At 33.9% G+C, this 25,211-nt stretch overlaps 1 protein-coding gene across 10 annotated transcripts in view; it reads left to right on the top strand.

The window, feature by feature from the left end:
* Positions 1-25,153, top strand: part of LOC138696415 (protein bric-a-brac 1-like) — a 212,602-nt gene extending 187,449 nt beyond the window's left edge. Inside the window, exons 6-7 of one of the 10 annotated variants that reach the window (XM_069821362.1) lie at positions 15,149-15,315; positions 19,827-20,337. In XM_069821362.1, coding sequence (XP_069677463.1) covers positions 15,149-15,315; positions 19,827-19,967 — 308 coding nt within the window. In that variant the 3' untranslated portion in view covers positions 19,968-20,337. The other 9 variants (XM_069821361.1, XM_069821365.1, XM_069821367.1 and 6 more) reach the window with 9 other exon arrangements.
* Positions 25,154-25,211: the final 58 nt, after the last annotated feature.

Raw genomic sequence — 25,211 nt, 5'->3', positions numbered from 1 at the left:
AATGTTAGTTATCGTTTGTAATAACTGTAAATGGCTAAAATATAATAATTTGTATAATAATATGAGACAAGGAGACGTTTGTAGTACTATAAATTGTAAGAAAAAGAGGACAGAGTTTTCCTTCCGAAAGATCCAGGAAGGTGAGTTTATAAAATATAATATATACTTTATCAAAACAATATATAAACCTTATGTATTACATATTTCAGTAGTGGAAGGAAGGTGTTAATTTTTTCAAAAGAACACGATATCGAAAGTACAATACATTTTATCGTCTGCTAGGGAAAGGGTTTGTGCTGAGGCAATAGTAGCGATCCTGGTGGTTAGCAAGTATGTATGGATGCATATTTATTAACTATAGAGCTTCGTGACTGTATATATTAGACTGTGGTTATACCTCAACATAAGTTTAATCTGATGCAAAGACTTTCTATGTGTGATACATATATGCGAGGGTCATTTCATAAATAATGCACACAGTTATTTTTTATTTACACGTTTATTTATTTTTTACAGTATCTCTTTACAATCCTTCAATAAAGTCTCCCTGCTTCTCAATGTCTGAATTAATATTTCATCCAAGGCACCACTTCTGTTCATCTGCCAAATGGTCCGGGTAATGGTGGCAGAATGCTCTTCCAGAGAAGCAAAACGATGTCTACGCATATGTTCTTTCAACTTTAGGAACAAGTCAAAGCCTGGTAGTCTCATGTCTCCACTGTAGCGTATTTGCGCAGCTTTTTAGTTATAACATTCCTGATGTGTGGGCAAGCATTGTCATGGATAATCAGTGGCCCAGCCTCAAGGTCGATTTTTGTGCTTTTCTGTGCACAGATTTTGCATGAATTTACGATAATACATTGCTGTGTAACTTGTTCCACATGGGACTCTATCTGTCATGATGATTCCTTAGTGATCGTGAGAAAGATCATCATTTGCTTCACATTTGAGGTCGTCGAAATTTTTTTTGTCGTTGGAAAGCTGAACATCTCAACTCGGACTATGGTTTCAACTCCGGCTCGAAGTCTCTAATGCAAGTTTCATCAATAGCGACAATTTGACGCAAGAATGCTTGACCTTCAATGTCGAATCTTTGTTTCAGCAAGGTTGTAATATCCAGACGTTTCTGCTATTGTTCAGCAGTCAAGCGGTGAGGGACCCATTGCGCAGAAATTTTTCTCTTGTTTAAATCGTTCGTCAGAATATGGAATACTGACATTGGAGGGATCCCCATGCTTCAGAAAGGTCCTCCACATGTCGTAAAACGATCTTCTTCAAGAACATCTGCCACAAGTTTCACACTTTGTTCACCTCTTGATATTTTTGGCCTTCCTGGTCTTGGATCATTGTCTTTGCTCATACAACCACCATGAAAACTATGAACCCAACGAGAAACTGTGCTCTTGTACACTGTGAATTCACCACAAACTTCACTTAAAGCACTGTGGATTTCTGTGGGGTTTTTGCCATGTAAAGTTTTGATCTTCAACATTAACAGTACCTGAGACACATGCAGACTCTATTTCTAGCTCCCGTTATTTGAACACAGAATATGCTATAGATGAAACAAAACACGTTCTTCATCAAGCTTTCAACTGCAATTGTAATTTTTACTGTCGTTGCATCACTCAATCTGTAGTTCTGCTAACCTGTGCATTTATGAAATGACCCTCGTACAAACGAACTCATGCAGAACAGTGGTAAGATAATTCACAACCAAATATCTTGACTATCCAGTTTCAGATGGGGAAACTGTTTGTCAAATTGTTAATGAGTTACGAAAAATGGAAATTCTTAACGACAAAAAATCTGCAACCATCGAACATAACCCAAAAAAACATCTATCAGTTTGCTTAGAAACATGCATTTCAAAATCCTCATCAAGAATTGTCACTAAACAGCTTAAATTAAAACCTTATCAAATTATAGGATTTTTTATGAATTCACTGACAATGCTGCAAGATACCAAAAAGAAATAATGATATCTTTGCGCACGCGCTCACACACACACACACACACACACATACACACACTGTTATGAGCATAGATCTTATTTTAGAGATTTTTGAGAATAAAGTTATCAGCACTGGGTTCTGGTCCTTTGTAGCCCTGATCTCAGTCCGTGTGATTTTTATTTGTGAGGGAACTTAAAAGACAAAGTTTTCTTACAGTGAAGGTTATTAGGTTTCCCATATTTTATAAATTGTATTTATTCATTTGTTGGTTACATTTTCGGAATACAAAGTATATAATTTCCACATCATACAAAGCTTGTCGTTCCTGAATCACAATCAATATGCCCATACTGAAAGGATGCTTTCATTTATGAGTGGCACGTGGACTGATGTAAGAAACATAAGTTCTGCTGAACTTAGGGCAAAGTTACAAATTGTTACATATTTCAACTTGTCCTAAAGAGAGTTTTTTCCAACATGTAAAACATGATATAAAATTGTTGAATGCAAAGCAGATGATAAACATGAATAATACTGTGAAGCTATCGAGATTGTTCTGATGAAATATTTTAAGTAGGCCTACAATGTTAAGTGACAAATTCTCATTAATTTTCAACCTGTTTTTGTGAAATAATTTTCAATATGTAAAAGTCTCTGAATATAAGGCATGTTATAAGTATTAATAATGCTATGAGATTTATTTTAAATTACTCTTGTGTAGTTTATACATATATATATATATATATAAAACATCCTCCTAAAGGTAAAACATGTCGATAATGCCGTTCTGGGACGATTTTGGCAATCATTTCCAAAATCTCCCTTATTTTATGTTTAAAAACATGGAAACCATGCACATAATAGATGAACCAAAAGAAAATATCAGTCGAGAAATTGCTTTAATCACACCTGAGGAACTTACTCATGTTAACAGGAATGTTGAGGCTGTGTCACTGCTGAGGGACATCATTTTCAACAATTCTTGTAACGCAGGTTAGTGTTGATTATTATCAGTTGTAAATATTAATTTATGCCTTCAGTTGCCGAAGGGTTACATTGCGTGCAATTATCAGTGGCGATGTTGGCTCCCTTCATATACTTGTGTGTGAGGTATAATGCAGGCACATGATGCAGTGTGACAGCCCTGAATGCTACTAACTGCTCTGTGTATGTATATCAACAATTGCACTAGGCTGCCTTAGGTTCCTCTAATTTTACTGTTAGAGATATATATTCTGACATTAAATTAATTGTAATATTTAATTTATGTTGTTCATGTACTTGTGTTAGGTATTTGTAGTTCTGTTGTGTACAGTGTACAGTGTGTTTCAGAATTCAACCGAAGAAATTTAAGGGGTTGTAGAAGGGTCGTAGGTAAGTATTTTGAGATGGGGAACTATGGGTCTGCGGGTTCGAACTTGCACATAATGGTGTGAAATATTTTTTGGGCCAGTATGCAACAATAAATTTGTACAGAAGTATCTAATGTTGGTACTTTTCGAAAAGCTTTTAATGAGCATTATTCGAAAATATAAACATATATTGGGTATTCCATTTAACATATGTAACATTGTAAAATCCCTTTGCAGAATGAAAAGTGACATTTGTTTGGATCAAAATTCTGCATATTTAAAGGACAAAACTAAAAATCTTTCGATAAATTATTATCATAATACACTGCTCTCTTAAATTGACTGAGCATATTGGGAATTAAATCAATTGCTTTCCCATAACGTGCTATAAATTGTTTCATATAAAACTATTTTTATTTCGAAAAGGAAGCAAAAACGAGCAATTGTATTAAACTTCGTTTGAAACATCTCAAAGAATAACCCCCACCCCCTAAAATTAATGACAGTACTTACGGTTCATCCTGTTTATGATTGATGCCATTTATTTTTAATTTTAATTTTTAAAAATGATTTAACGTCCATTTTTCCAGTTTTAATGTAGCCAATGTTTTTCTCTTGGTTGTAAAGGTTAAATGTGCAAACTTTAGAAAATATTGATCAAAGCGTGTGGATTTGTATAGAGAACACACACATTCACTTCTATATATGTATTAGATAATTGGTTTACTACTCATATGGTAGTAATTAAGATGCGAGGATGTTTATGAAATGAGCGCAAGTGAGTTTCATAATTTTCATACGAGCGTCTTAATTACCATTATAGGCAAGTTTCATATGACTTTTTATGCTCGACCATATTTCTAACTTGAAATTATTCATAAGTATTTATGTTATTATGTGAGTGCAATAGCCTACCTCATAAATTGTGAGATGTGCGCGGACGCGAAAGTATTGATTTTTTCCGGGAAACGAATGTCGACGACCTTGATATAATCTAGAGGGTAAGATAAACATTAATCTTGATATAACCTTGAAATTGAATTCGACATTGAAAAACGAGATGACAAATTGAATTTATTTGAATATTATTTACAATTAACGCTACTTATTATAGTATCAGAACATAACCTTCTGCGACTGTATTGGATTTCCAGCCTCCGTGATGTTTCACTAGTTGTCTTTCGATTGCATATCCGAGAATAATCGAAAACCTGAACTTTAATGAATAGGTGTATTTTAATGACATTCATTAAAGGACTGCTACCAGGTGTATAATTACTACATTTCGGCATGGTCGAGCATAAAAGATGTTATAACATCATTGAGGTCAAATTAATTTAAAGTTGTATGGGAGTATATCAAGAAATGTCATAAATACGCAGTTGTCATTTTTTTTTTGACATAGCCCAATTATTTGTTGGTCAATTATTTAATGACTCTGTATCAGCTACTAGGTTATTTAATGTTAATGGAATTGGTGATGGCGAGATGAAACTGGGGATTCGCCATGGCATTACCTGACATTCTCCTTACACTTAGGAGGTGGGGAACTACAGAAGAAATAAAACTAGAACCTAAGAAGGAATTTAACCCATGTCTGAGCGCAGCTCTAAATCAGCAAACAAATAAGCTATCACCTAAGTTATGTCGGTGGCACAATCATAGCTTGATTCAATAATTGATAATTTTCCATTGAAATAATTAGCTATAAATTCATTTTCAGAAGATCCTGTGACATTTGTTGCAGCTGAATGGTTTCGACCAGTTTTCATTTTGTGCTTTATTTTATGTTCCTCATTCCCTCATAACTATTCAGGGTGTTAGTGCACAAATTTTAACAGAAGATTCTTTTATGAAATAGAACCAATAATTCTAATGAAATATTTTTCTGCAACGCATAGTTCAACCAATAAAAAATAAATTGTATGCAAAGTTTTGCTGCCAATGTTTTCATATCTCTCTAAAATTTTAAGGTTTGCTATGAATGTCGCGATAGATATTGAAACGATGAACAATTTATATTTCTGTCTTTTTTGCATAAAGTGAATCCTTTATTCACAAATTTAATGCTCAAATTTTATTATCTGTTTTGTTATGGGAAAGCTGATTGTAGTTTGCAAAAAGCATAGTATGTAAAGGAGTAAGTTTCCTGACAGACATAATATTCCAAACCTGAAATCTTTTACCATGGTAGCTCAGAGAGTGAGATACAGAAAGTGTAGTTCCATAGTTAGAAAACCGGGAACTACAGCGATCGAATGAAGTTTTGGAGGCAGAAGAAGCTATTTCGCGAATAGTGGATGAGAATCTGAGTACAAGCACATGAGGTATTGCATGTGGTGTTGGAATGTCAAATTGGACAGTTCATAGGACCTTGCGGGAGCAGTTCGTCCATATCATTTCCAGTGTGTCAAGTACATTGGCTTAAACGATTATCAACTAAGAGTTGAGTTTTGTCAGTTATTGCAACAGTACGAACTTATCTTCAATTTACGTCAGAGGTGTTAGTTACTGATGTGTGATGTTTTACATATGAAGGCATTGTTAACTTCCGTTACAATCGTACTTGGGCTGACGAAAATCCGCATACTGTGAAACAACACCACTTTCAACATAAATTCTCGCCTAATGTCTAGGCTGGAATTATAGGAAACTAATTAATAGGACCATTCATACAGTTGACAGGAACCTGGTGTAGACGCTTTTTGTGAAACTTCTAACCTGATATTTTGGATGATGTGCCTCTTCAAAAAAGGCGTGACATGTGGTTCTTACACAACTGGGCACCTCGTCACATATATGCAATTTTGTAGGGATTTGAACCGTACATTTCGTCATCAGTGTATAGGTCGATTTGTACCAATAAACTGGCCAGCAAGATCGTCCGACCTTAATCTGTTTGATTTTTATTTATGAGGCCACCATATGAAGGAGATAGTGTATCGTGAGGAAATCACTAATCTTCAACTTTTTTGGACAAGTGTATTTGCTGCAGCAGAAGACATTTGGCAGAATGAAGAAGTCCTGATGACAGTGGTGAGCGAAATTGGTTAAAAAGATGTGAATGCTGCATACATGCCGATGGTGGTCAGTTTTAACATCTACTGTAAACTTGTATCAGTCTAATGCTTAAACTCGTAAAGTATCTCCGTATTTGGTAGAGATGTAATTACACTTAACACGAAACATGCATGATCTTAATACATATGTAATTTTGTTACTTTGTTCTGAAACGAGTACAAGAAGTCTGTCGCATTTACAGTGTCACTTGTTCCTTCATTCAACTCGATTCTAAACAGACACTGCATCCCTATTTCGTTGTTTGACTTCAGTGCAATGCTCCAGTAGTAGGTACCATCTGTAAACAAGGCTGCGAACATACACTGTTGCCAGATCACCACTGAGGTGGAACCATGCTTTGTCGCTATAAAAAGTTACGGTGATGTCAAGTAGTCCATCATATACTGACTGTTGGGAACACATGCAAAACCTAAGTCTGCTCTGATAATCGGGTTCTGTTAAATTTTAAACTACACGAATTTTGTAAGGTTATAATTTTGTTTCATACCTCTTATCACTGAAGACTGTGACATGACACCCTTACCTGCTGAGCTACACAACGAAATGATGTTGGACTTCTTTCTATCTCTGGCCAGTTTCATCTAACATCTCCTCAGTGAGAACACGCTTCACCCATGTTTGTTTTTTTATCCAATACTGATTCAGTTGTACGAAATTTCTTCACTATACTTGTTTTTTTTAAAGATGGGACATGACAGGAGTGTTTCGATCGGAAAAACAACTGAATGTCATATAGCATGGTAGGCCTGTTGCTATGGTAACAACGATTCAGTTGCCAAACTTACCGTTCCCACATGGCGAGTGCTTAATAGCTCTCTTGGCGACATTTATTGTGCACACTGTGTTAGCATTGGTACGTTTTGTCTTTGATTCTCTGTCGGTTTTTGTGTTGATTTCTTACCTTTGCGTCAATTGTCAATGAATATTTTAACGTCAGCCATCGTAACGTCAATTGATACCTTCCATCAGCTGGCAGCGTGGTAGTCCATATTGGCAACATAGCACTGTAGTTCCAAGTTCGGCCGCTAAACTGTCATGTCCCATCTTTCAAAAAAAACAAGTATAAATTGTAAATCATTGCTTTAGAAGGCTCTGGCAAATCAGGGAATGACTGACGGAAGTTTGTTACTACTGTTCCCCAAGATTTGTATTTCACAAAGTTGTCGTTTTTGTAACTAAACACGAAACCTACACAAGCTAGAGGTCTGATCCCTGCTATGAGGCAGCAGTTACTACGCATACAACTTTCCGCCCTGGCTGACTCACTCTGTAGTTATAAAAACTCTAGCTTTGATTTGAGTCTTTTTGCATTTCATCTGCCACAACAGTTCAGTTGTATTTTTTTTTTCTGACTGTATCCTGAATAATTCTACTTTCAGAGAGATTTCTCAACCTTTGAAGTGTGGTCATAAGTATTTTTTTTTCTTTCATATGTAATAAATTATTTCAGTTGTATCATTTTGACAATATCCAAACATCATTATTGTATGTGGAGTCCATTTCCTATCCATAAAATGATAATCAGTGTGTGTATAAAGTTGTATCCTGTGAAATAATCATATTTTATATGTTGAATTTGAACTACAATTTCTCTAAATTTAAACATGTGTTACGTGTTATTTGAAATATAACTGTAAATTGACAGCTTGTTGGTAAATAAGTAGTCAAATTATATTTCTTTGAACTTCTTTTTTTTTTTCACTTTAATACAAAGTACGTACTGTAATGTTCTTCATAGTGGATATAATAGCAAGGGAGTATCTTTGCTCATTTTGTTAGTAAATTAAATGTTTACAATAGTACGGACATTTACTTAAAATAGTTGAAATCATGATAGTTCTTCATTGTAGGAGAAATGTGAAAGTAAAGAAGTTACCGAGTGATTCTATAAATGTTTGTTTTTTTGTTCCTTGCCTCATTGAATCACAGATCGTGACCGTTCAACCTATCACCTGTTACTGTCTGCATCTGAACAAAATTGTTCATCTTGTGTTATTTGGCAAATTCCGAGAAGTTTTCTTTTGTATTGAAATAATATTACTAGTTGTTAATTCACCCTTACATAATTACTTTCTCGTCGAATTACATTTCTATCAACAGCTTAGCCTGCCTTACTTTCAATTTCTTAGGCATACTCTACTGTATTTCTTCCAGAAATTCCCAATATAATGAATACAGTCAAAATTAGTTGGTAGCTTATATATGCAGATGGATGAAAATAATTACGCAAGAGAATAATTTCTACAACTCTTGGAAGACAGAGGAGACGAAGTCGGCCACATTTACAATGGATTACCTTTCAATTGGGTTGTAGAAACTGGAAAACTTGCACACAAAGTAAAGATAGATGGCGACAATTACTGAGGGAGGTCAGGGCTCACTCAGGGCTGTGGTGCCAATGATGACTGTAGGCAGATATTGAAACACAAAATGCAAGTATGTCTGCTTCACATGTACATTAATGTGCCATTAGTTCTATTGTTTATATCGGTATGTATCATAATTGTACATGGCAGAAAATTAGCACACTGGACACAAAATATTTCTGAGGGCCCGGCCTACATCACAGAGAAAGGAAGACGAGATAAGGAAAAACAGAAAACTTCTACTACTCACTGCTATCTCTGTTGCGTGTTTATCCCATTAAGTAAATGAGTCTGACAGACTGTGCGCAGATTTAAGTTCAGCATTGTCAAGGATTTGTTTTTCATGCATGTATTTTGCCACAACCTTTACTTCTTCCTGTAAGTCTGCTTCCAGGAACCGAAATTGTTATGTCAACGATCTTATGGCTCAGTGATTTCCTGTGGCCTCTGAAACAACTAGAAACTCTTAAGACATTAATGATTAAGTGATTATGTCGCACATGTAGAAATAGCATATTTTGGTTACAAGTTAATGGAAGCAAATTTGTAATCCTGATTTGCTCTTACTCATGCTGCAAAGAAATTGGAAGTGATAATGCAATTACATGTTCAATTCTCATACATAATTCGTATTGAAATCTAAAATTTCAATACAAGAGCATTATGCATTTATGAAGTTAATTATTTTTCTCTTGTGTTATTTGTGCTCGCCTATGCTTATCTGTGGAGGAGGAAAAATACATTGGAACCTAATTTTTGGAGTTGGATTATGTTGAAGTGATCTGTTCAGCCTCAGGGCTAAGTGATTCAATAGATGCATTAACGCGGTATTCGAAATTCGTTGGTTAAGGCTGCCTATATATCTTACATAATACTGAATGTTTTGTATATTGTCAGTACAGAGAAGACATTATGTAGATGTATATGCTCTGGACCTGGAAATTGTGATGCTTTATATTCTACTTACGGTATGTTTTCCTGCTTTCTTAGGCATGGATTCTGAGCTTGAAGTACTGAACAAACTCGCGAGCTTCAAGTCTGAATTGAATGTTTTTCATGGACACATCCAGCAACCATTGAGCACTAGTTGTGCAGGTGCTTATGTGTGTGAAATCTGTGGCAAGAGTTTCAAACACAGGAACTCCCGCTACAACCATATGGCAAAACATGAGGGAACCACACGCTGCCATATTTGCAATCAAGTTCTTGGACAGAAGAGCAATATGAAGCGTCATTTGCGTCATATTCATGGAGTAATGGGCATTTAAGGTCAGCTAGTGCATGAAAATGATTTATTTAGAATACTACTTCCTCCTGGAAAATTCTTGTCTATCTTTTTTATTATTTTTTTAAGTGAACTTAGCTGACACCTCACATTTCATTCTATAGATTTGCACAGTATCGTTTGTCTTAGGAGATTTGAGTATTTCATTATTATTATTATTATTATTATTATTATTATTATTATTATTATTATTATTATTATTTGTTAATAAAATGTGAAGATGTAACTAGACATGAACTATTAACCTGATATGAGAGTGAGACAAATTGATCAGATATGTTATATAATCAGTGAAGAGTTGAAGAGAGAACATGCTCTATTCTGTCTACATTGTTTTAATTATGAACCTGCTCTCACGACCAGGTGTGTAGTTCTCTTTGCCATGTAAAAGTCAAGGAGTAACATATAAAAGCCAGACAAAATAAGTAAATAACATAACAGAATGAAATAATTTTTTCAAAAGTAAGATGCATTGTCCTCTTTCCTAGCAATCTTAGTCGTGAAGACTATTATACTATTAGACTTAATCTTATGATGCAAAAGTGCTTGTATAAAGTGTTCACCAGTAAAATGTATGTATGCCATTGGCCCTGTACTGTTATAGATCGAATGCAACTGTCAAGTAAATAATGTGTACGTTACCCCTCGATTGAGCATGAAAAGGTTTTATGTTGCGTAGTGTAGACAGATAACATAGGCTGAAGAGACGTCAATGTTAGAGCATTAGTATTAAACTTACTTCCATTCAGTGCAGTTCAGTTTAGTTCATGGCAATGCAGTAAGTAATAGAACAGCAAATCTTCATTTATGTTACATATATTAAGAAGAAGAAAAAAAAATAGTGTCTTGCTATATTTTTACAGAAATATCCTCGACTCAACTGCAATCATCTGATTTAGCAGTACAAAATTTAGTGAAGAAAGTTAGAGAAACCAGTTCATTTTTAAATAAATAAAGAAGGTGCATAAAAATCGCGTTAAAGAAAAACTCTAAGACATAGACTATAGTTTCTCATGAAAACTTTACGAAAGTTAGCTCAACAGGCAGGCATACATCAGCATGGAAAGCAACAAAAGTGTTAAATCTAAAGCCTTATAGTTCATAAATTGAATGAAACGGACTATGTGCCTAGGACGAAATTTGGCTTGTTCTTTCCAAAAGATGTGAAATGTTCATTAGAGAGGATGGCTAACATTTCCACCACCAAATCACGAGATATCACCACTAAGCGGTCTGTTACTTACCCATGTACTTTTTTGAACATTGTATGTCCTGCATGTTATGTTGTTAAAAAGACAATCATTCTCTTTCAAGGCTTTCACAAGATAGAAAGTTGGAGAATAAATATTTCATTCTGGTATGTTAATTTCACTTTTGTTTTCTGTTAGTAATCATGTAACTTAATCCTCACAAATAGAATATTGAGAAGTTTTCTTTAAAGCCATAATATATTTACTAAAGCAGAAATCGAACAGGTTAATTCAAATCATATATTTATTATTCTTGATTTTTTAAAGTTTTTGTTAAAATAGTGTAAAACTGGAGGTGAGATTAGATTTTTTTAAATGTTATTTTGATGATGAACATATTTTTCCTCCCTTTCTAGGAGGTGGTGACGATGGTAATAGTGGTGGTGAAAAATTTGGAGAACTATGGCTGCAACCTCCGTTATTTGATGTGCTTCAACCACAGTCGAGAAAAATAGAGTACCAGACAGGTTTATATGTATGCAAAGTGTGCGGTAAATCTTTTCGTCGACAGAATTCGTGCTATGATCATATGGCCTTCCATCAGGGTACTTCCAAATGTGACATATGCAACTGTGTGCTGAGTCGCAAGGGTAACATGAAACGACATATGCGTATTGTTCATGGAATTAACAAGTGAAAATGTTCAGTATGTCCTTTCATGAAAATAAGTGGTCTATGCATAGTGACTGAAGTGACATTACTTCTTGGATTATAAATTTTAATTATTTGCTGAGTGATTGTATTTCTACACTTTTACTCTATGTGATGTATATTGTATTCACTGAATAAAGGTATTGGATAAATGATTAAGCAATATTTTTTGGTTATTTTGTGTTTGCTTCAAGACTGTGGAAATTCCAGATCAGTATTAAACATATGTTTATGTTTGTTGGATTTTTAGATGAACTTGAACACAGTGGCACTGAAGGAGACTTTACTGTCATTCGAACTTGCAATATGTTACATGGGTTTTCATAGATATAACATTTTATTGATAGATAGTTCCTTAAACCATACATGAAATTACCTGTAAGAAGTAAGAGGCATCTTGCTAGGAAGGAATATAACATTAAATCTATATGATAAATGAGATTATTTAGTATTATCATAATCATAATCAAAGCACCATTTATTTTTATTCTTGTTGGTGTTTCTGAGATTTTCAATGCCCAGGAATGTTGTTCATTACACGGAATTGAAGTTAAAGTATATAATGTTCAGTAATGGAGAATAAATTACATTCTGATTTTGCATGTGTTTTTTGAAAATGCTCTTGAATGTCTTCTTTACTTTTATGATGTTGGCAAAGGCAGGTCCAATTGTATTAAACTTCGTTGATGAATGTGTGAATGATTCTTCTTATTCTTCTTGATTATGGGTTTCCAGCAAAAGTGCCAATATCTTGGTGTCTTCTATTAATATGCAGCATCAACATACAAAGCAATAGAATTGTAAATAAAATCTTCAGCGCAATCTCTTATACCCAATTATAAGCCTTTCAATCTTCTTTACTAAACCAATCCTCATACCATTATCATGTCTGTACTGCAGGAGGGAGTGTGCAGTGGTGTCTCCCTCATTGTTCCATACTTTAGTGATGACAGAATCAGTAAAGTGAAATCCAAATGTTTAAATGTAGACGTTTAATACACAGTTACAGTAGACTGTTATCCAGGGCCACCATAAGGAGGAATTGGCTCTAGTACCATGTATGAATGATGCCTCTTGCTAAAGTGATAATTATAAATTAGGAGATAAGCTATTGATTCGAGAGTAGAGTCATTTCATATGCAAACAGTTCCTATTTTCTACTACTACTGCTTTATTATTATTATTATTATTATTATTATTATTATTATTATTATTATTATTTACTACTACATCATGCACTGTAATTCTTCTTTCTGTTCTCCATTTCACAATCTTTCTTTTGATTCATTAATACAGATTATTGTTCACAAAAATGTTGTGATAATTATATAGATTGTAACTGTAATTTATAATTTTATTTATGACATAATTTGTACATACTTTTATTAATGGATGTATTTATATCCACCATCTGTGTAAGAAATTGAGTTTCTGAGAGAATAAATGAAATATTTTTATAGTGTTTATTTCTATATTTCCCTCTATTCCTTCTCCTTTTGCTTAGTCTTAGCATCTTTAAGCAATGTGTCAGGGTAAAAGACAACAATGAGGTTGAGTAAACTTTGAAACAAAGCACATTTGAAAATGTATGATTATAGTTCATTATATTAGATGCTAATTTTTATTTGTAGGGGTAATTTTGTGGGTATATAATTTTTATGGTGTTTCTTGTGTGAAAGTGTACTGGTAACACATAGGTCTTTTTGTGTGTTATTTGTTTATTGTAATGAACTGAGGTTATAACTAGAGTTCACAAGTACCAGTGACTATCTAGATCCTGCTCTCAACGATTATTCGCAGTCTGACCATTGAAGAATAAAATATATGTGGGAATGTTACTCTTTATCTATCTTTGATGATAGATTTTTCTGTAATTTTTTAGAAATTTGAGAAGGTTTTGTCTTTCAGTACATTGTGCTTAATGTTGTATAACACAATATTCATTCAACATTTAATATTAACGTTTAATTATTTAAATTGTATTGAATATTGTATATTATCACTATTGTTTAGGGAAGGATTCCTCACACTATATAAATTGCATTTTCTTATGCTAATTGAAACATAGTATTGAAGTACTAATAGGATCTTCAGTCTTCTGAAAATGATTCATTGACATTTAGTTCTCTTCTATTTGTATTTAACACTTCGGAATGCATTGTTGTATGTCGTAAAGAATAATTTTTAAAATGCATTTGTCGTTTTATAAATAAATAAATAATTTGTGTAATACTTTGTGGTTTCATCTAATGTGCTACACATACCTGTTTGTACATGTAAGAAATTAGAAAATAGTCGGATTAAATTACAAATTGTGTGACATGGTGGATGCAGTGCTTTGTGTATGAGAAGTGCTTGTTTATTTCTGTACCATCCAATTTCGAGTTATTTGTTTCCCTTGAAGATATTACAATCAAAAACAAGAACAGAAGTGTTTGAATTTAATTTTGAGTAATTGTCATAAATTTATTATTATTGAAACTTTTCACTTAATATTTCGTTTTAATTAATGGTAAATTATATTCTATCATTTTATTTTGTAATTTTGTATCATATCTGGTTGGTCGAGAACACAAGTGATTGACTGTGTTCAAACGTAAACTTCTCAGGAGTATAATTTTAATATTGAGGTTAGTGAAAGGCCAGCTTTCATTTTGAAATGCATTATAGCATCTTTTCAATGTGATTGTACTTAAACCAGTATTCTATAATTATTGACTTCGTAATTGCGAAAAAAATATTATTATGTAGTATTTATTTATTTAACAGGTAGAGATAAGGTCATGAAGCCTTCTCATCCCCATGTATTCGAAATAGGCCAGGAAAAGTGGTGGGAAGGGTGTGTTCCAAAAGTTATATTGGGAAAGCAGCCCTGGATAATGGTATTTTGAAGTATGATTATAGTTATTTAACAAGGGAGTGCAACTTCTACTTGATTTTTTTTAAATATATATTTGCAGTATTCATAGCTCCTTCCTCATGCTGGTGTAAAGTAGGAAGACTTATTTCATAGACGTAGTTACAAGAAGTGAGACTACAAACCATACAGTACTCATCTTTATTGATAAAGATAATTATGTAAAAATAGTATTTATATATAGTATTTTTTTAAGGAATGGCTTATATCACCTTCATATTTGTTTTACTAGAATTGAATAAAGTGATGAAGATGCAGGGAGTGACATAAGCATCTTAATTACTGTCTTAGGCTTTGTGAATTGGGAGTCTGGTCTTGGCAAGGAAGACAGCTCATTTCCACATCATCTCATCAAGGCTGATGCCCATGGAAAAGTGTGTCGTCAGTGCAGGCTGAAACGTCGTACGACTGCAAAGGGGTCTTACAAGCAGACACGCTTCAAGTGCTGGGAATGCAATGTGAGTTTGTGTAGGGAGCCATGTTTCTTGGAATATCATTCTGAGACAGGAATACCTGCAGCACTTGAGATGTGGCAGTGAATCCATTGTTATCTTAATGCTCTCCTATTTATTTCTACCATTCTGGCTAGCCTATAAATTCTGTGAATACTGGCAATTTAAAAATACTTTAGAATTGACATTTCATATGGGAGGGATGCAAGGACTGTGTTCAATCTAGCAGAGCTGTTGCGTCATACTGGAATGCCTATTACATGCGAGCTGAAGCTATGTAAAAATCGAATTTATCATCTGGGTGAAGCGCATGGTTGAACTCCTGCAGAACACACTTCGCTGGCTATTTTCTTTTCGACAGTCGTAGTTAAAAGATGCTAAAAGCTCTAGACTCAAGTTAGAGTTGAGTTCTAAGCACTTGTTGAAGTAAGAGACTACCAAAATTAATGTTCTAATTACCTTACTTTTATGGTAATACATGTTAAGTCATATTTTAGGAGTGACATACCTATACATTTTTCACCACTTGGACCATTATTTAAAAATTCTATACATTTTATATGCAAAACACGCGGAGTCACGTGAACACAAGTTGTCCATGACTGTGAATGAACAAGCAATGTGTCGTTGTTTCAAAATCCAGCGACATGAAGTGTGAGAAAGATTCGTTAACCATATTCCTCGCTCTGATTTCAGAATACGATTAATACAGTTTGGATTATATTCATCTATGTTGCAGAACTGGCCTTCAGTTTTCAGTTCTTTTTAAAGGACATATTTTGTGTTATTGTTATTATTATTATTATTATTATTATTATTATTATTATTATTATTATTATTATTATTATTATTATTGGGTATAAGCCAGTCTTTATAAATCATGTATTCTTATTTATTGCATTATTTTGTCGTATTTATATTATCGTTAGTCAGCATGTTGAAAAGGCCAAGGAAGATGGAGTCAACCAAGGGTGCCCTCAGTAAGCTTTCAAATATTGTGTAACAGAAGTATAATTGCACAAAGCCAGCCATGAGAAAGACAGTCTTACCTGATGTACCTGTAAAATAAATGGTGGAGAGAGCTATACAGTTATTCAAATAGATCCCTTTTTGGTCAATAAAAAAAATAATACAGCAAACACAAAGTGAAACTGAATCATTGGAAATCTAGAAATGAAATGTTGCTTTGAGAAATGAGTGACAAATTTACATTGTTTTAAGTAAGATATAGTTTGTCAAAAATCGCAACAGATGACAGTTGAGCATTTCGTCGCCATTTGCAATGCAGATCTTTCCAAATCAGCAAGTATTTATTACTCTAGATAGAAGAACCTAAGTTTTAAATAGACTGAAAAATCTAGTTTACACATTTTGATGAAGCAAGAGGTTATTACTGCTTGGCAAGTGGCAAATGAGTGTTTGATATCTGGTGCATTTGATGACTACTCCATGCCAGAATATACGGCTTCATTTCCAGCTTCCTATTGTGTGTGAAAAAGTGAACTTGATTATCACAAAGAAATTAACCATGAATATTCTTGAGGTGGTATATGGGTTCATTACCTCAAATTTAGAACATCAAACAAAGAATGTGACTGATAACACTGCATACATCGTAATCCACGAAAGAAGGTATTATACAATGGTTTTAGTGCCAGAATGTTTCTTTTAAAATTAGAAGGAATGGATTTGATGGAACTCGTGTAATTTCACACACCTTTTTCTTTCTGATGATGAACTTGGAAGAAAACATGAATTAACATTAATACCAATCAGTTACATTACTACTTTCTCTTGTCACTCGTTTTAATGCAGTAGAGGTGCTGTGGTCCTATGTAACTGCATACATAGTGAGACATAATAAGAAGTGTACTGTGGCAACTCAAAGAATCAGCAGTGAAAAGATAATATTAAGCATACAAAATATGTAATAAACAAGTTCTGAATAAATGACGGTGTTATGTGCATTGGAAAACTAATTACATCAGTTTATGATTCAAGTGATTCTGAATTAAGTGGTAGCCTCAAACTTCGCCTGATCCATTCTTATGTCAGAGGACAAGAAAGATAAATTTCTTCTAACTTTATGTACTAAATTAGCTGAAATTTTTAACATCAAAATAGTCACTTATTTTACAGGTACTCCAGCTATACATATTTATAATTTGTAAGTAAGCTTACAATTTGTTCATTCCTCTAATCATGTGTTAATATAAAATTTCAGTAATATTATTCAGCTTGTACTGGTTTTATGGTTTCTATATATACTTTTATCTTTCATTGCTTTATGAATTTCTTTAGCTTTATTTCGTGTGGTTCTTCCAAGGCCAGACCCAGGATGGATCCTTGCAGCTAGGCTTACTTTGGCTTATTGCATAGTGCAATGATTGTCCAAGTCCGACAGTTTACCTGGGTGGCATGCGTAAATCCGATGCTGACAGGTGGACCATCCTTTCTCAGTCCTGGCAGAGCCAAATCTTATAGTCAGTCAAGTACTCCTCCTATATCAGAATCAATAACCTGTACTATCCCCAAGATTTACCCCAGCCTATTCTTAACCATTACAAATGGTAAATAAAAGGAGGAGAAGATGAAAGGTGTTGGTGGAATGATAGAGGGAAATGGTAGTACCCCTAGAAAAACTCTTTGCAATGTCTGTTTTGTCCACCACAAATTCCATCACGAACTGGCCAAGGATCGAACCTGGGCCACCTGTATGGATGACCAATATACTGGTTCATGAACCACACACGCAGCTTTCATGGACTTTATTGTATTTTCATAAACTGTTGCAAGTAATGTCTGGCCACTTGGCCAATGACTCACATGAATCTTGTGGGACCATGTTGCACAAATGAGCAGTTTTATACCATTCATCTTAAACATCAATTCTAAAGTATTTTTAGTTGGTGAATAATGTAACTGAATATTGATTTATATTTTTATAAAATGTTTTTTTAGTACAGTAGGGTGTGCATTGTATATAAGTTGATAGTAAGTTTAGTAATACTAGAGTGTATATAATTTAGAAGTTGATATTTGTTATAAATTAGTTTAGGCAAATGTATGAATGAAGGCAGTGAAGAAGTATTCTGATGCATGAATTGCTATTTCCTTATAAGTGTTTATATATATATATATATATATATATATATATATATATTTTATTTATTACATTTTAATTACTGGATTTATAAATAATAATAATAATAATTTTATCCATCTTGGTTACAATTTCACGAATCTGTATTTCCTTCATATCTACCATGTTTATGATGTAAGGTAAAGACTACTATAAAAGAACAATTAATTAATGCTTTCAATTACTAAACTTCAGTGTAGATGAAAATTTCAAATTATTAACATTTTCTTCCACAGCTTTAAGTCTGAATTTGTAAAATATTGTCCCCCCCCCCCCATTTCGAAATGTGTGTTTTATTTGGTGGAAAGCTATTCCCTACTGTGAAAGAATTTTCTTTCGTACACTATTTTCTGTCACTTGTTTTCAAACATGAAATAATTTTGCAAAAAAAAAAAAAAAAACCTGAAACAAAATTTTGAACACCTAATCTATGTAGGCAAAATTTATAGCTGATATTGATTTGTCAAAATGAACAAGTATTATACTGCAATGTACAACACATCGGAAAGTCTTCTGCCTTTTTTCTTTCATTTCTAGCAGGAAGTATTGTAAATGTATGTAAAAGTGTAATGCTGAAAGTGATCAATATTGTACATAATCAAATAAACCTAATAATACATACTGAAGTTTATTTTTATATATACAACCTGTTCCTACATAAACCTTCAACATAAATTGAGTGCATATTGAAGTATAAAGGTAAATGAACGAATAATGTTGTGGCGCATATTGAAGTAAAAATGTAGGGAATGGTCATATGTGCATATTTTAAATAATCTTCATGAAACATCTCGTTGTAAAGATTGTTGGCTATGATATTCTTGAGTTAATTCTACTTTCAAAGTGCGTTTTAGATGTTCTGTTTCTCAGAACATTGGGTTTGTTTGGTTGGGTGATGGGACGTAATTGCTTGAGCTACTAAAGCCTGGTTGTTCCCTCCTGTTGTAGGCAGCTGGTGTGGTAGTGCGTCATCAGTTGCAGCCAACCCTGCATTCAGCTGTGATGTTTGCGGCAGACTGTTTCGTCACAAGAAGTCCTGTCAGTTGCATATGGCAATGCACATGGGCGAGACTACTTGCCATATCTGTTCTTTAGTCCTTAGTCGAATAGGAAACATGAAGCGGCACTTGCGTCATATACATGGCATTGGCGTGCATGATGAATCTTTATGAACTTATAAGCAATTTTTGACTTTAAAGTGTAAAGTATAGAAGACTGAGACTGACTGTCTTGTTCTATTAACCCTGAGTGATGTGATTCTACAGGCTTTGCTTGTATTTCTGTGACATTGGTGTTCTGAGATATATCGTTAAGTTTCTATATGTATAAATTTTATGAAGTGAATGGGACATAAAACTTTACCCTGGTTTTTTAGGGGTGTCCAGTGTCCAGGCATTCTCCCCTTCAACGCTGCCATTCTTCAAGGAAGAGGGGAAGCTGGTTCATAGATGTGAGATTTGTGGAAAATGTTTCCAGCATCGTGACTCTTTGTATCATCATATGGCGATTCATGTAGGGGCTACCAAGTGTCACGTCTGTTCCATGGTCTTTAGTCGCAAGGGGAACTGCCGTAGACACATTCTTATGGTTCATGGCATCAATACGAAATCTGGTTTCATGGCTTAGAGACTTGCTTGTGGTCATCTCCAAGTTATTTTCTGTTAAATGAAAATAGTCTCTTGTGCATAAGTTTTGGGTTAGATTATGTGATAACATAGTGTTGAATTGGTTGTAAATGGTTAATATAAGAACTTGGAAGAATTGTAAATTTGCTTGTGATAATTTCAAATATAACTTCTGTGAACTGTGAAGTCATGTAACTCAGTGATAAGTATGAAAACATTAAAAATATGTATATCACAGATTAAATCTTTCATGTTTATAGACCTAGTTTGCATTAATTGTAATTTCCATCCCTCCTTTTTATAGGCGATGGAGTGTCTGAAAGCTCTGCTCGCAGTACACAGATGCCCTCCTCTCGGTGGCCAACAACAGCCATGAGAACTGCTCAAGCCGCGGGAGGAGGGTCGAAGCCATACTCTTGTGGTCAGTGTGGAAAGACTTTCCAACATGCAAACTCTGTGTGGTATCATTCTGCCATCCACCTGGGCGAAACTCGTTGTTCAATCTGCTCACAGGTTTTAAGCCGCAAGAGTAACATGAAGCGCCATATGCGTCTGGTCCATGGTGTTGACTGGGTTGGGTAGCATCTTGGATACTTTAAATATAATTTAATTTCATGGGTTGTCTTTCATCTTATATGTTAAATGTTAAACAGAAATTAGTAATGGTAATTAATAGAAAGTTACTATCCAAGAGTTTTTATCACACCTCGAGAATTTGCTTTTAAACATCAAGTAATTATGTATAAATATTTAAAGAAAATACTACGATTATATTTGAATAAGAAAAATGTTCTTACATAGGTGCAAATTATATAATTCGAAAAACTCTGTACTGAACAGATGATATTCTTCTGTTATAAATGCATTATAAAAGGCAGAATTGTATGTTGTAAAGTACATTTAATTCTACTATAATTTATTAATTTCTTCACATGAAAGAGTGGCAAAGCATTGTTGCATTATTATTTGATCGTATATGATTAAAGCAGTTCCATACTCCGGTTTTTACACATGGTGATAGATCAAAAGCCCCTACATTTCAGTTCGTATAAAATTAATTAAATAGATTATTGTGTTGAAACACATGCTGTTATAATGTAACTTCATTAAATTTTTATTAGAGAATGAAACATTGTATTGTAATATAACTTTGATGTAACCCTTTCTGAATTTCATAAACAAAGAAAGAATGTCCCACATCTTTTTTGTATGCATTTTTGTTCCTACATGTAATATATTACGCTGTTAAGCTTATTGAGGAGACTGTTCGTCAATATTCAATATTCGCAGTTTCATTATCCTCTTTCCCCCTCCCCCATACAAGATGACATGTGATTATATATAATTATTGGTGAATCTTCTAACACCAAACTTTGTAAACAACTAAAAGCAAAATAATGTTTGACACTCTTGAGTTCTGTTGCTTGTACAAGTGATATCTTTGATGTTGCTGCAGGGCATGGTCATATAATATTCCAGTAACATTTGCGGATCAAAGTATGTCTGTCATGTGTGAATTTTAACTGTTGTCAACTTTGAATGTATCTCATATTAAAACGATAATCTGTTGCTAACTTAAGGAATAATCTGGACTGGAACTGTGAAGAATTTAGCATCCTTATTTGAAATGACATGGCAACTTTTACTTTATTTTATTGATACATTAAAGACTTTTTTTTTTTTTCATTCTTTATCTTGAAGCCTGCTTGCACTTCTAAGAGTAGACACGTACTACAGTCTACATTTTCTACTACTGTAGGAGAACTGCGGTGGACTGGCAGCAGATGGCCAGCCATTTACAGACATCACTGTGACATTTGTGGCAAGGGCTTCAGGCATCAGATATCCGTCGCTCTTCACAGGAACTTGCACAAGGGAACCACAAGATGTCCGATCTGTAATGTAGTATTCAGTCGCACATACAACATGAAGCGACACATGCAGTTTGTGCATGGAAATTGAGAGAATCTCCCTCTTTGTATACATAATGACAGATAAATGAAACTGTTTTTGAATGGGAACATTAAGTACAATAATTATTTGTCAACAGTCTCCAGGTATCAACCAGATTCCAGCAGAATTAATACAAGAGAGTGGAAGTACATTATCTAGCGAAATTTATAAGCTTGTACTTGTTATTTGGGAAAAGGAAATTGTACCACAACAATGGAAGGAGTCCATAATTGTACCTATTTTTAAAAAGGGGGACAAGACTAACTGTAATAACTTTCGAGGAATATCACTTTTGTTGAAGTCATACAAAATTTTGTCCAGTATTCTTCTGAGAAGATTAACTCCATATGTAGATGAAATTATTGGGGATCGTCTGTGTGGTTTTAGGCATATTAGATCGAATATTGATCAGATTTTTTATATTCGACAGATACTGGAGAAAAAATGGGAGTAGAAGGGTACAGTACATCAGTTATTCATAGATTTCAAAAAGGCATATAACTCTGTTAAGAGAGAAGTTTTATATAACATTCTTATTGAATTTGGTATTCCCAAGGAACTAATTTGATTAATTAAAATGTGTCTCAGTGAAACTTACAGCAAAGCCCTTATAGGCCAGCTTCTGTCTGATGCTTTTTCAATTCACTGTGAGCTAAAGCAAGGAGATGCACTATCACCTTTACTCTTTAACTTCACTCTAGAATACGCCATTAGGAAAGTTCAGGGTAACAGAGAAGGCTTGGAATTGAATGGGTTACATCAGCTTCTTGTATGTGTGGATGACGTGAATATGTTAGGAGAAAATTCACAAACAATTAGGGAAAATACAGAAATTTTACTTGAAGCAAGTAAAGCGATAGGTTTGGAAGTAAATCCCGAAAAGACAAAGTATATGATTGTCTCGTGACCAGAATATTGTACGAAATGGAAATATAAAAATTGGAGATTCATCCTTCGAAGAGGTGAAAAAATCCTAGTATCTTGGAGCAACAGTAACAAATATAAATGACACTCGGGAGATAATTAAACACAGAATAAATATGGGAAATGCATGGTATTATTCGGTTGAGAAGCTTTTGTCATCTAGTCTGCTGTCAAAAAATCTGAAAGTTAGAATTTATAAAACAGTTATATTACCGGTTGTTCTGTATGGTTGTGAAACTTGGACTCTCACTCTGAGAGAGGAATAGAGATTAAGGGTGTTTGAGAATAAGGTTCTTAGGAAAATATCTGGGGCTAAGAGGGATGAAGTTACAGGAGAATGGAGAAAGTTACACAACGCAGAACTGCACACATTGTATTCTTCACCTGACATAATTAGTAACATTAAATCCAGATGTTTGAGATGGGCAGGGCATGTAGCACGTATGAGCGAATCCAGAAATGCATCTTGAGTGTTAGGTGGGAGTCTGTAGGGGAAAACATCTTTGAGGAGGCCAAGTCGTAGATGGAAGGATAATATCAAAATAGATTTGAGGGAGGTGAGATATGATGATAGAGACTGGATTAATCTTGCACAGGATAGGGACCGAAGACAGGCTTATGTGAGGGCGGCAATGAACCTGGGGGTTCCTTAATAGCTATTTATAAGTAAGTAAGTAATTATTTGTGAACATTTGAGAGTTGAATGATTAGCATCAGTTTTTCTTTCTGTTATTAGGGATCATTACTGATGTGTGGCACTTCTAATAGCAATTTGGCATTATTCATTTTAGTAACATCATCTAGTCTTATTGTACCATTACATTAATAATTTCTTACTACAACAAAAAAATGTGATGCAATAGGTGATGACATTAAAATTCCAAACAGGGTTATGATGAAGTAGAATAATCTTGTTCTTATTTGATAATTGTTATAGTAATTTCACTTTGTTTTCTAAAACACATCAGTCTTAGTTAACACTAGAGTCTCGGTTATCTAACCTTAAATTATTAACATGTCATTTTGTTATTTCTTCATGACTGATGTTACAGCAGAAATAAGTATGTATACTACAGTGATTCTTAGATACGCCAAATTGTTTTTTACATGCGCCACTATAGTACTTCAATGGAAGTGAGATTTGCAACCTAAGAAATTAATATTTGTCGTATTTGCCTTACTCTCTTTTGGATGTAATCGTTTTGATTTAGAACACATTAAAATACCACCACATTAATAAAGTCATAAATGATATTTTTTTTATATGAACGTGACTGTAAAATTGTTGAAAATTCTTTTTTGGGTTAGCTCACTCACAATAAACTAGTTTGTACTGCAGTATGAATTGGCCTCTAGCTTTAGTAACATCTTGAGGTCAGATAATCAGGACTCTATTGTACTTACAATAAATGCGTCTTATAGTAATACAGCATCATTGGCACAACATTATATTAGGCCGTTTTTTCTTCTGTAGACCTGCCTCACTGGCTGAGGGAGGGTGATTGGATGCCGGAATTGGGTTCCCCATCAAGTGGTGGACCTGAAGAAGTTGAGTTGCGGCTTCCATTTGTTTGCCAAGTGTGTGGGAAGGCTTTCAAGCATGCAGGCTCACTGTCGATGCACCGACGTCTACACCGGGGCCACACTCAATGCCCTGTGTGCCATAAAGTATTCAGCCGCACATACTATATGAAAGTCCACCTGCAGCTCATCCACCATATCAATTCTGATTCATGAATGAATGTTCTCATTATAGTACTTCAGAATGATTCATACCATAGAAATGTTATTGTAATGAATATGTGATTAAGATAAATGTTTTGTTTTAATAGACTTCTGCATGGAAGTTTTAACATTTAAAACAGTTTTGTGTAATTAAAGGAGATTTCCCATGATCACAGTGATTCTGTATGTGACCCACACACTTAACATGTCAAAAGAAAATTATAATTTGATTTTCTTTAGAACTTTTTGTAATCCAAACTTAAAACAGGTTGGCAAAAATACTGATTTTCAAGTTAAAATTAATTTTATTTATCTTAAATATGATTTTTTAAAATTCAATAAATAGGTTAAATTTTTTCATAAGCATGTGTAAATTAAAAAATAATGTTACTGTTTTTACTCGTTGAAATTACACTTTCGTTAGTGAGTATTAATCACATTTAGTAAATCTGGAACTTAGAAGAGATTTCACTGATTAAATTTCCAACTTCTTTACTATGTTAATATTTAGATATTTAGGATTTACCTTGGCT

This window comes from Periplaneta americana, chromosome 3, assembly GCF_040183065.1.
Source record: "Periplaneta americana isolate PAMFEO1 chromosome 3, P.americana_PAMFEO1_priV1, whole genome shotgun sequence".
Taxonomy (NCBI): Eukaryota; Metazoa; Arthropoda; class Insecta; order Blattodea; family Blattidae; genus Periplaneta; species Periplaneta americana.
The sequence above is the reverse complement of the archived record's forward strand: the minus strand, read 5'-3'. Positions and strand labels throughout refer to the sequence as shown.